The following is a 17,659-nucleotide window of genomic DNA, read 5'->3' on the forward strand; positions in this document are numbered from 1 at the left end:
TTCATAGAAGATTTGATCTGAGCATGAGTCAAGTTTAGAATGATTTTATAGTCCCACTACTATGTAAAGATAGTAGAAATTGAGCATTTCTATTTCGTCTAGCTAAATGAACTTAATTACAACAGAAATCCTTACCTATCAAATAGTAAAACTGGGCTACTTAGACCATTTTTACCAGCTGAGGATGTTTTATGTGCATTTGTTATCTTTTTGAAGTGATCACAAATACACCTCATCTGAGAGTTACTTCAATATTTTATAGATCTTAGTATGACTTTGTATTGATGCAGTACTGTGGGCCTAATAATGATGATGGCAAATGTGATGCCATATTCAATGACAAGATAAATAAATGAAAATGTGTTTATTGATAAGATTAAACAACTCAAATTGGCAAGAAAAATTGTTTGTTTCCAGTTAGGTATTAGGTTTTCTAGTGTGATATAGAATACCACATAATATCCCATAGCACACTTTCATAATGCTGCCGCACAAGGAATCTCAACAATACATTGCAGTCTTTTCTTCTTTGTCCTTAATTGAAAATACCTTTACTCTTGCAAAAGCCTGCTTTTCCATGATAAGCTACAAATGTAGAGAGGTGTCTGAAAATCCATTTAGAATTAATAATACCAAAACCTTTCTTGTTAATGAAAAAGTGTAATTTATCTGAAGAGCTTCAGAGTCATCTTGGAAATGCAAGATGTCACAGTGCTGGTATAAATGCAGGCTTTAATGGATACATTGACAGTGCTGCGGTATTGTTCTTGACAGTAGAAAATGATGTGAATAGCTTTGCTTGTCATTGTTGTGAAACTATTAATAGATCTGTAATTATGGTTTGCAAATTGTTGATTTTTTTTTTCCTCTGTGGTATTTGATATGCTCAGCACAATGAGGAGATGAATTAGGACTAATAAACAGGTCTCATGATTCTGTCTCTAATTGGAGGATCATTATATTTCTTCCACAGAGATGCCCACAGCTAAAGGCTTTAACAGCACTATTTCAAACAGGACACAAAAAGGCCTTAATGAATACTCCTGTGACTTTGCACCATCCCTCACAAAGGAAAGCACATAGTCTGTTTTTATCTTATACATAGTTTCCTGTAATTGTTGGAGTAAGGTGCAAGATCAAGCCTGTTTCCCTTGGAAATTACAATAATTATGATTATACCAAGGTTTTATTTGTGCCGACATACCACTTGGAAATATGTCAGAACCTTAAGATAGCAATGGCATCATACTCTGTTTATTCTCTTGAGTAACACTAACATATGTCTTTGTTTTTTACTGAGCATTTCTGAAAATAAACAAAAAAATCACATATTGCACGGGTGCTGTTTTCAAATTTGATACCGTGTTCTTACATGCATAGTTATGTACTACCATTACAACACAATAACGGAAATAAGGAGAGCAAATGTAATGCATGCTCGGGGAATGTGTTGAAATCTCTGGGTGCCATTTGCTCCCATCAGTGAAGCTGATAGAGTCATTAGAGAGCTGCTGCCGCTCAGCTCTGGGGTCTCTCCCCTGTAAATGGCCCTTTGGGTTGGGTGAACAACCTCCACATGCTTCTTTGGCCTCAGCGCACTTCACTAAAGCTAACAGGTCATAGCTGTAGAGATGCGTGACAAAAGCAGAACAGTGGATAATGTAAGTACAGAGATGCAGCATATCTAGCGCTCCCTCTATTTCACAGCTCAAAGTATTTGACACTGCATCAAGTGAATTTTAAGTGTAAGTCACATTGTTTTTTTTTTCTGACTGAAATGACAGCAGGGTTTGGGAATTTTTATACATTGCATGTATGACCTCCATGCTAATGGAGGAGCCTCTTCTTTATCTATTAGTGGCTAACGTGATCACCTTTAGTTGGCTGGAAAACCAAAAGTGCTGAAATCGTCTAAATGATGAGCTGAAGGATCTGTGGGTTTTTGCATATCGCACCTCCTCTATGGCTTTAAGAAAGAGGGTGATAGAGGTCAGCTCAATATGCATATAATTTGGGGTTACATTCGAAGTTTGGGTTTTAAGCTTCTTGATGAAAGACAGCTATGAATAAATGTAATCTTTTCTTTCACATTCATTTGCTGAGGGCTGGAAAAAAAGTCTTTGTATGCTCTTTTACTATTAACATTCCTCATTACTGTCTCTTAAGATTCATTGTCCTCCTGAAATACCTTAAATTACTGTGCAATGTTACTGATTTCAGATATTTATTTCTAGAATTAAACCCATGACTAGTTTACTTTATCAGGCATATAGTCACAAAACAATATTGTTACTGTCATGTTTTGTTACAAATGAATGAATGAGAAAAGTTTAGGCCAGAACTTATTTGTTGAGCAAGGGAAAATACAACGAGACGAGGGCAGACTGTCAAAGGACTGAACGCCATTCATCTGCTAACCTGTTCAAGGTGCGCCTGGTTGATGTCCTCCTCCTTTGGTGGGGAACATATGTCCACAGCAGCTGTGCCACTGTGAATAGGCAGTGATTGTGTGCTAGCTAACTGCATTCCTGGGAGCCAGGCCAAGTTTGAGTGGAGTGAGCTGTCCCATTTTTTGATACTAGCATCTCCTACATTTCACCTGATTTACATGTCTCTTTTTCCACAGACATATCAGTCGTTCACACAGGCCAAAATAGCAACTGAATTGGAGGTTTTTTAAGAAGATGCTGAGGAGCACATCTTGAGACACATTTCAGATAAAGTGCTATAAGGTGTGTGAGATGAACAGCTGTGTTACTGTATGTTCCAGGTGACACAGTTACAGTGGAGCTACAGAATAGGTTCTAGTTTACAATTTTTGTTGTGATGATAAATGATCCAAGTCTCCTCTGATACATGCCAGATTGTCCAGTCAGGCAAAGCTATTTCTGTTTAGGTTAGATGACCATTTTTTATGTAGACAGGGAAAAACAAGCAAAAGACTACAACAAAAAATACTGCTAATTAGTGTGTGATTTTTTCATCCCACAAAAAAGCATGTTCCTTTTATTTACAAACTTGGCTTTGTAACTTCTAAGCTTCTAGGCAATAGAATAATTGTGGGCACAAGTGTATATACAAGCGTGCGTCTAAAAGCTTCTTCATTAGATATAGTCAGTACAAGGCCAGGAAACAAGTTATAAACTAACACTGTTATGAATCAATGACCTCAAATTATTGAATAAAGTCAGTTGCATCAGGGAAATGTTGAGTATTTTGTCCTTGGATGTGATTATTAATTTCAAATATGGCACTCATCCTCTCCTCAGTAAACTCAAACACCTGTAATTGTTATCAGACACTTGCACAGGAAAACGGGGTCTGCAAAGGCAATCTAGATGTAAACATTCAAAGGCAGTTGCGAAATGGAAATCTCATTTCTGTGTGGGCTGATGTCTGATCACAAACAAACAATAGACATCTGCAATATTTCTCTGTCCTATCACCGACCTCCATCCCATGAGGTACAAGGTCAACAGAAGAGACGCGAATAGGATGGGGATCCCAAAATAACAATCCCAAGCACCGACACCCCCCCCCTTTCTCTCTTAAACAACACAATCACACAATCAAAGCCCTACTGCCTTTCCCTCATTGTTTAATTTCTGGTGGCTATCTTAGATATCTCTGCTGCTGTTCTTATCTTTGACCTTCAGCTTGTTGCTTTGTCGTCACCCCCCCCTCATATATACACACACACACACACACCCTTCACCCACCTACCTGCTCCCACCCCCACGCCAGTGTGCTGCGACCTTCAGAGGGGTGTCATTACTCCCTGACCCATTTGACGATCCCCTCATGTGGAATGTGCATATGCCGAATCGCTGCAGATCTGCACAGTATGGGGTGAGGTGAAGTACTTACAGAAATATGACTTGACACGCTTTATCAAATGGGGAAAGATGAAGACGAAACAGCTGCTGGTGCTGTCGTAAGCAATCTGGCCGTGATTGAATAAAAGTGTCAGGAAAAGGGCCGCTTGATGGTCTTTTGTTCTCCCCCATCCAGCTTGATGTTAGTTTGAGCTGTCAGGAGGGAATCACAGCTGGGTGATTTATCAATACTTGGAGTGACCTTGCAGCCACACTGCCTTGTGTATGTGTTGGTGTGTGTGGACGTATGCATGTGTGTAAGTGTGTTTGTTCACAAGCTTGTATCTGTGTGTGGCTCTCATGGATTAAAAAGACACAAAGTGGAATATTTTCAAAATAGTTGGCACACGTAGACAAAGACTTGGCTTGACTTGGAACAGAATTCTCTCTTCTCTTAGACACAGTAAGTGGATTGTTCTGCCAGCACGATAAGGGTATTTTTCTCAACATCAGAGCATTCAAAGTAAGACCAGCAAATGTTTGGGAAAAGTGTGTCTCTTTTAACTAACGCTGCTTTGAACACGTCCCCCACTCACCCACCCACCCAAATCTTTTTACTATTTTTTCCTAACCTGTCCACACTGGCTTTTCACCTCACTACTTTCTTTGAGATGTACTTGGACAGCCTGTTTTCACAGCAGCCATTGACTGTCTCTGTTGTGATTAAGCAGATGTTTTATTGCAGACTGGAACAGTCATTACTGCCATAAACCCATCTGTGGAATTGCTTTTTATGCAAATTAACAAAGCATCTGCATAAATAAAGTTCTAATTCATACCTTTCTGCAAACCTCTGCGCTCTTTGATTCCTAAGTGTTCTTAATTGTATACAAGCAGGTGAAAAGTACAAATCAATGCCCACAACATGAGAGGGTTTTGTTTTTCATGTGATCCATTTGAGCACTTATGTTAGTTTGAACTGTGAATAAATAACAAATTAATGTTGTCTGGCAATATTTTTTTCTTGTTTATAGATTTCTGAATGCACATTGCACAGCTGTTTAATGATATACAGTACATTTATTATTAATTAGATTTGTACAAGTCAACATGGTTAATTATTGACAGATCTTTCATTAAGCATAAGCTAAAAACAATTTCACTCAAGGATAACATTTATGTAAAGTTGCAGCGAGTAGCAATTTTAGCTCCGGTTGTAGGTTACAAGGGAAATAAAACAAAATCTGCTGCTACCGGTTGATTGGGAACTACTGAAGAGTAAAGTTTCCCTGAGAACATTAAGGCTGCTTTATAGATCCCTTTGTTGTGAGGGTGCCAATGGAAGCTCATTAATTTCCCCAGGTTTTAATGGGTAGTGTTGAACATGTGGCAAGAGTCGTCTTGGTGGGACCCTTATGAGTTGCACCTCTGTTGTGGAAGGAATGTCATGTTTTTTAATTGCAAAGGTGTCCCTTTGCCATGGAATGAAGTAAATTTTATCATTTGCAAAATTTTACATATTTAATGTACACATTTCTGTGTTCATTTGTTTTAGCAATGTGATTTATTGCATATATTGTTACAATTTCAGGTACATAGCTTTTATATTCTGTCGGTAAATTAATTTTGCTGTTTCATTTTCTAGTTCTGTGACTTTAATTACTGGCATAAATATTTTTTTTATGCTCACATTTTCCTTGTACATATAATTACATATAATATATATTTCCCAGTGTATTTTTGAAAATTGCTATATACACTGCTACCCATAAAGCTGGAACAACATATTTTTTACCTCTTCTCATGAAATAATTGTGACAATGTGACTTATTCTTGACAGATAAAGTGCAGCACTTTATCATAGGTGATTGCTGATGTGTATAAACAGGAATAAAAACAATAAAAAAAATATATATATTCAAAATGTCTGAGTGTAAAATGGTGTATAAATAAAGTAATTATTATGCTTAATGTGGTGCTCTTGTCATATCACACTAATGTGGAGAACAGTAATTAATATTTAGAATTTGATTTACCAGTGACAAAAAAAAGATAAAAGAAATATCTTATAAAACAAATACTTTTTAATGACTGAATAGAATTTCTGAGCCGTGACTAAAGAGGAGGGACTGTAGTCAGTGAAGTCAGGGGGAGGAAATTAAGAATGGTGTCAAATATTGTAGTACTCTGCATTAAATTCTAAATTTGTGACCAGAATGAGCATGATGCTTGCCCATTAGTCAGATAGTTAAAGGGACCATTCATGACTTTCTTTGTCCTTACTTTGTTTACTTGTTCAACTTACTTTGTTGCATGTTATTCCCTTCAACTCTGTGAAATAAAAGCTTTAAAATTCCTAAAAAGAATATATAAAAAATGAGAGGCTGTCTATACTTAAAACAGATTTCTCAACTTGTTCGTATTCATTAATGCTGCTCTCACGTAAGAGATGACACATTATCTTAAGTTAATTCACTAGGTGGCAGTATGACTTTTTGAACCCATCAACATTAACAGTGAATGAGAAGTGTCACATACTGTCGACTACTGTGACTGAACACTGGATCATAACAGTTAAAAGTTCTTAAAGCGAAACATTTTATTATAGACTTCTTTGGCTCCTGTATGTCTATGCAGGTACAATTAATTAAAATTAAAATCTTCTCTGGCTAAAAATAAAAAGCCTGCTTTCATCAGCATTACAGCACAGGGCCAGAAATTGTTATAAAGCACAAACTACAAACACAGGTTATGTTACTGCATCTCTCACTCATCAGTGAGTGAGATCTAGCAACTTTTAGCATAATGAATTTAGCAGGGATGCCTTCTCTACACAGTCCATCAGGCCTGCCATCTACAAGATTAAATTATGTCTGTAAGCATTAAAGCTTTGATGCTGTATTTGGGCGGCATGCATGCATCCATTTGCAAAATTCTATATAACAAAATTAAAAACATGGACACCTATGGAAAATGGCTTGGCACTAGCACTTAAACCCAACCACTCCAAACAGTCTGCTGACTAATGCATTTGTAATCATTTCTGTGATCAATGTTAGATACTGCGCAATAAGATTAATCAGCCATATGCAAAGCTCGGATCACCTTGAACAAGGCAAGAAGAAAAGAAAAAAGAGATACTAGGACTGAAAGAAAGTGGCTTCACTATTATGTATGATAAGCGTACTAAACAGAAAGCACACCTGCATTATTCACTTTTTTATGCAGTTGGTTTTGTGTGCATTTCAGTGGCATCACACCGTTGTTCTCCCCTCAGCTGTGCTTTGGCATCTGTGCGTAGCCATCTCACTGCTGAATAGCTGCCTGATTATTCCAAATCTAAGGGAATATTCAAACAAGGCCGATAATGCATTCTTCCATATGATTCTCCAGAGCTGGGACAGCTGTTCAGCAGCTTTCAGTGCCATGCTCAGAGAGGGACAGATTTCTCTGCTCAATTAATAGGCCCCATTAAAAAGAGGGAGAAGTTTGACAAATGAAGCAGAGATTCAGTTTGTCTTAGAATGGAGGATGCAAAATAAATACCTTGTATATAGCGACGCTTTGAGCAATTTTTTAGGATATGAATATTTAACTTTATAATTAATGGGCGCATATGATTGCAAATAGAGCCAATATGTTCAATCCACACAAAGCCTCTACTGTATGAGGAGTATCACTCACATTCTTGGACAAAAACTGTCAGTAACTTCATCACAAATGCAGTTGTTGAAATCAAACAGATTACAACTAGGGTCAATTTCACAAACCTGTCCAGCAAAATGATAAAACATTAATGACAAGAATTTGTCAGCTGTATCAGACAGGAGGAATTACTGGAGATCAGTGTCTCTTTGTTCACTTCAATTTGGCCACACGGTGATTTGAGAAAGCAGGGCTGTGCTGCTATGCCGGTGCTTGTAAAGTTTCAACTGGCAGATGAATTCCTTCAGTCTGGCTTTCTCCCGTCTCGCTCCCTCTCGCTCCCTCTCCCTCTAGAACAACGGAGAGGTTGTCTGTCCAAGGGCGCACCTGTAAGGTGCAGACCCTCAACAGGCTTACCTCAGTGCCCTCTCCTGCTGTACTCAAAAGGCAATTATTACTCTCAGAAGATAGAGCACTGTCAACTTCAAACAGAGGACATTCTTTAGGCAGATTAGACTAAAATTATGTTTTATTATTTGGGCCCTGAAGAATGAATTGGACTCTATTTGGTCGTCTTTGTGGTGAAATCCAAGACAGTATAAATGGCAGAGGTATGTTTGGAGTCAGGGTAATACGCTGGTGTCTTTATGAAAGGGCAGCAGAGAGGATCAGATTAGAAGCTGAACAGCGAGAGTCTTTCAGTGCGGCTGTGCTATCATCTCTGTCTTCTTGTCCGTGCCTGTAGAGAGGTTAAATTAAATGGCTGTAATAAATGTTTTGGTCTTGCTGATGTGGTATGGCTGGCTATCAAACGAAAACACTGTGGAGAAATGGCATGGTGGAAGATCAGAGAGAGGAACAAATGGAGGGTGGGAGAACTATGTCAGCACATTACCAACATTAGAAACGGACTTGTTTTCACTTAAACCTCAATTATAATGGTGGCTCCAGAAACAATTATATTGATGAATGCTTTCTAAGTTACTGTAATTAAATTATTCCATTTAATTAACGAATTATATTGAATTTCTCCCCAGAGGACGGCATTAGCCTCATCTGCTGTTTTACAAACAGGAGTACTCTAATGTTGTGTGCTATGGAAATGATTACTAATGCCTAATGAAATGGTGTCAGATCAGATAAATGCTGTACAGAGTCAACAAGCCAAGCTTGTAACACAGCCAAACTTGAGATGAAATAATAAAGCCAAAGAAGAAATTATTGATTGTATTTTTTTTTTCAAGGGCAGGCTCTGTAAACCAACTTCAAATAAATTATAATTCAGAGTGCCTTCTCTGGGTTATAAATAGAATACAGAAAGTTAGGGAAAAAAGGTTTTAAGCTGACTCTTTGAAATAAAACACTATTTTGATTTATAATTATGATAATCAGTAATCCTAAAACAACAATCAAACAATAGAAGCAGACAAAAAAAAGCAAAACAAAAAACAAAAAACAAAAACAAAAAAAAACAAACAAAAAAAAACAAATAGCACTTACTGATGTTTCCACTCACGGCGTATAGAAGGTAATTGTATATAACTGGAATCCATTAACAGTGTTACTTTGATGGTTCAGCAGTACAAAGCTACAGTAGGTACATGTACAAATACAGTTCAACTGTAGCTGACCATTGCCCTCTGGTGGGAAAGTCATGTACCTGCTCCATGACAGACTAAAAATGGAGCAGAACATTTGTTTCATTTCATAAGTTGTACTGACACATTTAATCATTCATATACAATGATAAGATAAACACTCATAAAGACACACACTATTTCTAATAGTAGTTTTCTACACACAAAATAAACTGAAAATACTTGTTCTGCTTTTTAAAAAAAAAAAAAAAAAATTGGTTATAGACAGACCACCACATTACACACACGGTAGCAGTGTGTTGCATATATTTATTGTTATAACCCCCTCGGCTTTGGCCATATTAGTCCATGTGAGAGCAGAGAGGAGTTGTGATGCTGTAAGCACATACCGCACATTCTCTCTCCTCCGCTGTGCAGTTGTTGGGCATATTGTGAGGTTTTAATATGGGGGATATGGAGAAGGGCTCGGCTCACATTCACTGTACAGGAAGAGCCATGGCCAAGAATGACAGTTGCTCCTCTTGGAGCTGAGACATCCATGGATTTAAATTGCACTTTGAAAGGTCAGCACATGACAGGCAATCAGTCAGATCCTAATTAGATGATCAGCAACCACTTGAATATGCAACAGATTCTTAATTCATCTTAGGAAATATTCATAAAAGAATATTTTTGTGGAGATTATATTGTCATTTAAAGAGTCTTACTAATAGAAGCATCACACAGTTAAGATGAAATAAGCAGGAACAAACTAAAATTATGATGATTTTCTTTTTTTATAGTGTGCTAAAGTTAACATAATATGACCAAACACAGTTTAAATATATATATATAAATAAATTGCTTGGTTGGGGTGCTGCCAGTAACAGATAACCCAGGGGCAGACAGTTAGAAACATCAAGGTTCCGAGCAGCAGCATCCCAGTTGTCCCTATGAACCCTGACAAGGATCACTTAAGTACACATGATTTTTCTGTGGTGAAATTTCAGATTAATTGCATCAACAGTTTTTTTCTTTTTCTCTTTTGACCCTATTTAACCTCAGCAACGTTCACACTTAAAACATGTTCAGTCAAGCTACTCACGAAGATATTAAGAAGAGGACAAAAAGTGCCTGAAGAAAAATATGGATGGGAGTGGCAATGAATGTCACATTTAAAAATCTTTACACACTGGGATTTGTTTTATGAAATGCTGCTGTGCTTTGTCCACATTCGTGCCAGTGTTGTCACATACCTGTACTTCCAGTTCCAGCATGTTGCACTGGCACTAAGTAACACTCATACACCTGTGTGAGGCAGAAAGAAAACCCTGACAAGTCAATTTTGTTCTGTTAAGCTGATGTATAAAGCTGCTGCACTGTGATCTCAAGAGGGCTGAAGGTTGGATTACTGATTCTTTTTCATTGCTAAGCCAAATATCTAGAGTATATCCGAGGATATAAAGAACAAAAAAGAAGATAAAAACATCATATGTCAGAGTTCCCACAAGGTCATGCCATGATGTAGTGTGTAATAAATGAATGCAACATTTGGAGTGTGGTTAGAGAGTCCTTCATCACAGGACAAACCACAAACAACTGCAAGCAAGTTTAATACGATCATCACTACTTAATTAATAGCAAATATGACACATAATTTGTTTGAGTGAAATGCTGGACTATTTTGATAGAAGCATCCACTGCTGGTACATGTGCACAAGGTTTCAACGCTGGCTCTGGAATGTTGGCATCAAGTATGCAGTCCTGACAGACAGCTGCACTGCAGTGGCGTTTTTAACATGCCAGACCAGGACCCGAGCACGCTGGAAGCTCTAAAGAAAGTCAAAGATACAACCAGTATAAGCATGATACTAACACAGAGGGAAAGTGCACTAAGTTGATTCACTCTGGTGTCAGGTGGAACATGGATGAGTCATCAGCAGCTGGATTTCTTTTTTTTTTTTTTTTTTTTTTTTTTTTTTTGTTGAAGTTGGGAAATAAATATCACCTTTTGTATTGGGATCTAGAGTAAAAATAAATGTTTTTAGAGCTGGTAGAAACATAGTTATGAATTAAAGTTAATAATCTGAAAGTTCATGACGCACCTATGCTTTGTGCGTCATGTAAAAACTGTTTCCAAATGGTTAAATAATTTTAGAAGTTTTTTTTTTTTTTTTATCTTATACTTTTCTGTTCTTACCACCCCTAACCATTTAACATGTCACAACCACACTATACTTATTAGACTAGGTGTATCCCGACCGGTTGGTTATCCTGTTTATTTTGTACATGTCGAGCCCCGCCCTGCAGACGCGCTGATATCACGCAGTTGCGTAATTTGACAAGCCAGCGCAAAATAGGGAGAATGAGCGTTTGACAGCTGCCGCTTTCCACGAACAGATTGTTTAATTTAAGATATAGAATATTTATGCTATTTATTTGTAAAAGGTGTAGTAATATTGCACTGTATTCCTGCTTTTATGGCCGCCGCCGTGAGGAATAATGTGTGGGTTGCTCCGGGGCAGGACGCGCAGTTTCTCCATAAAACCGCACCACTGACAAGCGACTGTCTGAGAGGTGAAGATCATGGACAAGTGCTCTGTAACACGAGGGATGCCATTCCTGGAACTTCCTCCTTTCATGAATATAATTTGGTAGGACACTGTATTTTCTATATCTGCCTCAGAGCATTACATATTCTGTGCGCTTTTTTTTTTTTTTTTTTTTTTGGGTCTGACTCGTAAAAATGTTGCTGATGAACAGAAAATCAGGGTGTTTTATTAAGCATATTCTGCACTATTGAAGGTCGATTAATAATATTCATGGACCAACTGAAATTCAGAGTATGTCTCCTGTTGTTGATGCTGACATTTCGGTTCAATCACAACCGAGGCATGGCCGAGATGTGAAACGTTGCACCCTTGAAACTTGTGAGGAAGATGCATTGCGCTGCAGAGCAACTGGATGTTCTAATTTCAGCTGTGAATTTCCAAAAAGCTCTGGCTGGTTTCAGGAAGGTATTAACATGCTTGTAAAGAGAGGAGGTGGTGTGGTGCTGTTTCTTATGTGGCACAGTGCACAGGCCCTGAATGCATCCCTACATTTATCCACAACAGTTTATTTTATCATATTGTCAGGTCCTGTTTGGAATTAGAATGCAGCAAGTGGAACATTTTATTTTATTTATAAGAACTGAAGAGTTATGTAAATAGTGGACACAATTTTTCCAATGCATTCTATTTAATCAGGCATAACTTTTGACACCAAAACCCACCTGATAATGTGTCATCTTCTGCATTTCAGGGTAAATCAGAAATGGACGGCTACATGTCTCATCACTCCCAGGAAGCAGTGAATTCCAAAATGTTGTGCAGAGACGGTGCTCTGACTTTAGAACCCACCTTCACTGAGGACTTCAGCTCTCCATACAGTGTCAACATGAGCCTTCTCTTTCCTGATGTCACATATCTGCATCACGGCCTCTGTCGAACTGTGAGACAGATTAAAACAGAACCTTCCCACTCTCTAATGCATCCTACCTGTCAGGGAAATGGACTACCGCCAACTCTCCCAGAATACCCAGGTGTTTTCAGTGCAGCAGATACAGCCAGTGGCAACTTTTTCATCAAACAGGAAGTTCCAGATTTCCAGGATGTCCCCCTGTTTCAGCTTTTGAACTCTGATCTGGAGCAGCTTGTACATGGATCCCAGCTGAACTCCATCCCAATGGCCCCTCTTAGTCTCCCCATTGGGAATGTCAATGTAGGCCCCGTGCAAAATTCTGCTAAACCCACCAGCAGTCCACGACCCGAGTGTTTTACATTTAACCAACACACAGGTTGTCAGCAGAGACCAACCTATCTGCCACCTTCTCCACCAAACTCTGAGCCTCCAAGTCCAGACAGAGGGAAGGAACTGCTCCACAATCTGTCCCCACCTCCCTCCTACGAAGCCAGCATCGCCTCCAAGTTGAATTTTCAGGCGACCAATCTCGAAACAGGAAAGACGTCTAATGTTACGTTGATCCAAAACCCAGGCCAGAATCCTAACGTTACATTAGCTCAAAGCCCTGTTCCTGGACCGGTGCAGCGCTCAAGCCTGACACCAGTTCAGACAACCCTGGGTATTGGCCCACTGTCCCCAGTATTGGCCCAGTCAGCTCCAGTTAAGTACAACCGGCGGAATAATCCTGATCTGGAAAGGCGGCGGATTCACCACTGTGATGTACCAGGTGAGTCCATCTGGAACAACAACAGTGAACATAATGTGACATTTACAACAAAAGTCAATGTTTCTACAGTTGAGGAAAAAATTATTAGACCACCCCTTGTTTTCTTCAATTTCTTGTTCATTTTAATGTCTGGTACAACTAAAGGTACATTTGTTTGGACAAATATGATGATAACAACAAAAATAGTTCATAAGAGTTTAATTTCAGAGCTGATATCTAGACATTTTCCATGTTTTCTTAATAATAACCAAAATCACTTCAGTTCTTACATCAATAGCTATGGCATTGTACTGACAAAAACAGTGCTTTTAGGCACTCCATGTTTTCTTTTCTGTCTGTTTTGGTCACATGATACACACAGGAGTTAGTACTTGATTGCATAACCATTTTTTGATGACTTTTGATGGTCTAATAATTTTTTCTGTGACTGTATATCGACAATGAGTAGGGTTTATATCATCAAAATTCACAGATATATTTCAATTCTTTTTCTTTAGGATGCAAGAAAGTTTACACCAAGTCTTCTCATTTAAAAGCTCATCTACGGACCCACACAGGTAAAAGCTGTAGCAAATCTAAACAATTGTTTTTGAGTTGTTCCTTGTAGTTTTTTTTTTTTTTTTTGGGTGAAAATGTGATGTTGGCAAGCAGAAGAATGAGTTTGGCATGCATATACATTGTGTTTGCTGACAGACCTGGCTCACATCTCACTGATGTCAACTCACATAAACCCTGCAGCTTTCATTAAAAGGGTGGAAAGACAGACGGGACACGCTGATTTATGGCTCACAGTTGAGATGCGCGCATGAAAAACTATCACCATCGTCAACACTCATTTGAGATCTGAGGAAAATAAAAATTTGCTTTTTTTTTTTTTTTTGTCTGTTGAAGGAGAGAAGCCATACCAGTGCTCATGGGAGGGATGTGAATGGCGCTTCGCTCGCTCTGATGAGCTGACTCGCCATTTCAGGAAACACACGGGAGCCAAGCCTTTCCAGTGTGCAGTGTGTAGCCGCTGTTTCTCCCGCTCTGACCACCTCGCCCTTCACATGAAGAGACACCCGACCTAGGACCACCCTCCTGCAACTTAAGTCCATCTTTATTTTTTCAATAAAACAGGACAAGTAACTTAAACATTTCATCAAATAATCAAATCAAATCAATTATTCCTCTCTCTCCATAGTGGAGATAGGCTTTGCAGAACTGACCTATAATAACTTTTTTTTTTATTGTAGGAAGATAATATTACTGTTGCCTTATTTTATTTCTATACATATGCCCAAACACGAAAGTCAGTCATGAACAGAATGTTAATAATTCTAATAAACACTTTGATTTGAATTAGGTTTTGTTTCATCGTCAATACCAACTTGACAAGAAATCAATATTCTAGCACTGTACAGATAATGTGTCTTATGGCCATTTATGTAGCTTATACCAAACAGTGCAGAAGTACTGAAGATAAACTGCTGAACTGATTTACACACACACACACACAAACACACACACACACACACACACACACACACCTGAATAGATAGAAGAATATATGCATTTTTGGATCAGCAGGTGGTTAGTGCTGTACTTACAGTATGACTTAAACACTGCCACAGTTATGAGGGGAACTTAGCAAAGATCTATATTTATTCATGACTCTTAAAGGAGCAAAACCTGATGAATATAATATAAATTCTATTTATTTCAATTGCATGATGGACATTTTTTTCATCTTTTATATTGAATTTGCTTTTAGGGAAAGTGTAAATGTCTTCCATTGATGTTCAGAAGCAAATCCAAAAAGCATCACTACTTATATTTTTCTCTAAAACTTGAAGAAATTTACCATTTATAAGAATAACACATAACTTCATTTAATTGGTACAAAGATAAATAATGGGTTTTCTGTGTATTATTTTATTTCAGCAATACAGCCGTCACTATTATTTCCGAAGAGAGAGACATATTTTATTTTTCTCGGAAGTTGTCATAGTATAGTAGATGAAATAACAGCTCAAACATCCTGACATTATTTTGGCTTCAAATTATGCATGTCCATATTAGATATCAGGTTTTACACATAGCAGGACGGCGGTGTCGTATGAGCGAGGCTGTATCTACATAAGTGGCTTCACATCGGTGTCTGTAGTGTTTTTTTTAGACTCACCTGCCAGTCCCAACATCTGTGTGACAGTGTATTCAAACACCCTCTGAAAGTGCCTTCGACTGCATTTTTTGATGAAAAATAAAGCTGCACCCTTGGGACAATGTTTCTTTATCAGGTACTCTACTCTGCTGAAGTGATTCTGTGTGTGTTAGCTCCCTCTCCTTATTTTCACACTACATCTTTTTTTCTTTTTTTCCTATTTATGACCAAGTTTCTTTGTAAATTTGAGCCAGGTTGAACAAATTGATTTTTGAAGTTAATTTCTTAAGATGTACAGTATATATTTTGTATCTGCTGTTTAAGAATGCAGTCTTTAGAATTTTTTGGGGTGTATAATGAATTTTTACTTTTTTTAATTGCAGAGACTTGTGTATTTTTTATTTTTTGGCTCAGTCTGAGAAGGATCAAATTATCCAAAGTTATTTTGTTCTACACTGTCATCACTTTCTCTAGCCAAGGTAGTGGCTCAGAGGAATTTGTGCCAGTACAATATTGCAATAATTTCAGCAATGTATACAAACACACTGTTGTTTTTTTCTTTTTTACATTATTGGCACAGCTAAAGTATTGCAAAGGAGAGGTATTTTGTTTCATAGCTTCATAATTATGTACCTTAAATTGATGAAATGTGCTATAAAGCCATGCAACCTTCACAATGCCAATAAAAGACTTTGTGTTGAATGTGTCTGTTTTATTTTTTGGTCATTTCTCTAAAAAGTGCATATGCATTTCATATTAAATATCCTCTCTTACAATAGATCTGTATTCCAAAATCGCATGAGTTCCATTAACATTGTCGCTCATAAAGTTGGAATAAAATATTATTTACCACTTCTCGTGAAACATTTGTGACAATATGATTAATTCTTGATGGGTAAAGTGTAACTGGGGACTCACTATGTAGTCATTGGACCTGTTTAAGGGTGGTTACTACAGAGGAGGATTAGAGCAACTGGAAAAAAGCAAAAAGTGCAATATTTTATTATTATTATTATTCTGAGAAAAAAACATCAGAATTCTGAGAAAAAAGTCAGAATTCTGGCTTTTTTCTCAGAATTCTGACTTTGATCTCAGAATTCTGAATTTTTTTTTCACAGAATTCTGACTTTTTTCTGAGAATTCTGACTTTAATCCCAGAATTCTGACATTTTTTCTCAGAATTCTGACTTTTTTTCTCAGAATAACAATAATAAAAAAAAAAAAAATTGGACCTTTTTTTTTTCAGTGGCCCTAATCCTCTTCTGTAGATTACTAATGTAATTAAATGATGTGATGATTAAATAGGAATAAATAGAGGAATGTGCCTGAAAACAATTTTTTTTTTCCATATTTGCGAGCAACAGTGTGTATCGCTATGATAACGCAGGAGAAAAAGATAATGACGTAAAAAGCAATATTAAATGGTGATTTAAAAAATAAATAAATAAATAAATAAAAAAATATATATATATATATCATCTTTGCTGTTGCAGGTGATGTGTTTGTAAAGGTGATGTGTGGTTTGTAATCCCTTGTATGAGTCATAGGTGAGGGACTGACAAAGGTACACAGAGAAACTATACAAACCACACAAGTTGTCTGAACTTGTCCTGAGTACAGGGAAGCACCCTCTGGGGATTGTTAAAATATCACTCCGGTTTGCTTTTAGTTTCTTTTTTACTGTACTTTACTTATACAGGACAGCATACACAGTACACACAATAGGCTCATGTGAGTGATAAATCATGCATGTGATATACTGCACACCAAAATGCCCGGTGGAGTGGGAATTGAAACCTTGTTATTGCAATCATGTGAATCCTTTGCTGGCTGACAGTAACATTCATCCAGATTGTGTTATAATAAAGTACTCTCCAGGATGTGCTGGGTATTGTCTTATATGTGCAACTTCTGCTCAGAGACTGCACATAATGTATGATCTAAAGACAATAACAAAGCAAGGTGGTATTGACCAAAAGAATGTGGGTTTTTTTGTACTTATTGATGTTTTAGTATGCAGGCTGACATATTGTACATACTATAAAAAAGGAGATTTATGATTCTTTTGAGTCTTCTGTAGTGATCACATGTACCATGTCCAAGCTACTGCTGTATATCAGTTATCCCCTATACCAAGATTGGGTTTCTGAATGCCAGTGAATGTGAGTGTAGTGCTCATATGTCTAAGTGACATAGAAATACCACATACCATCTCAGTCATAGATAGCAACAGCTCCATAACAACGTG

At 37.6% G+C, this 17,659-nt stretch overlaps 1 protein-coding gene across 1 annotated transcript; it reads left to right on the forward strand.

Moving 5' to 3' along the window:
* The first annotated feature begins 11,388 nt into the window (after window positions 1-11,388).
* klf5b (Kruppel like factor 5b) lies at window positions 11,389-14,415 on the forward strand. The gene is made up of 4 exons (XM_030125828.1): window positions 11,389-11,691; window positions 12,341-13,268; window positions 13,766-13,825; window positions 14,160-14,415. The coding sequence occupies exons 1-4, from the start codon at window positions 11,518-11,520 to the stop codon at window positions 14,336-14,338; spliced, it is 1,341 nt and encodes a 446-aa protein (XP_029981688.1). The 5' UTR covers window positions 11,389-11,517; the 3' UTR covers window positions 14,339-14,415.
* The last annotated feature ends 3,244 nt before the right edge of the window (window positions 14,416-17,659 follow it).

This window comes from Sphaeramia orbicularis, chromosome 21, assembly GCF_902148855.1.
Source record: "Sphaeramia orbicularis chromosome 21, fSphaOr1.1, whole genome shotgun sequence".
In the NCBI taxonomy this organism is placed as follows: Eukaryota; Metazoa; Chordata; class Actinopteri; order Kurtiformes; family Apogonidae; genus Sphaeramia; species Sphaeramia orbicularis.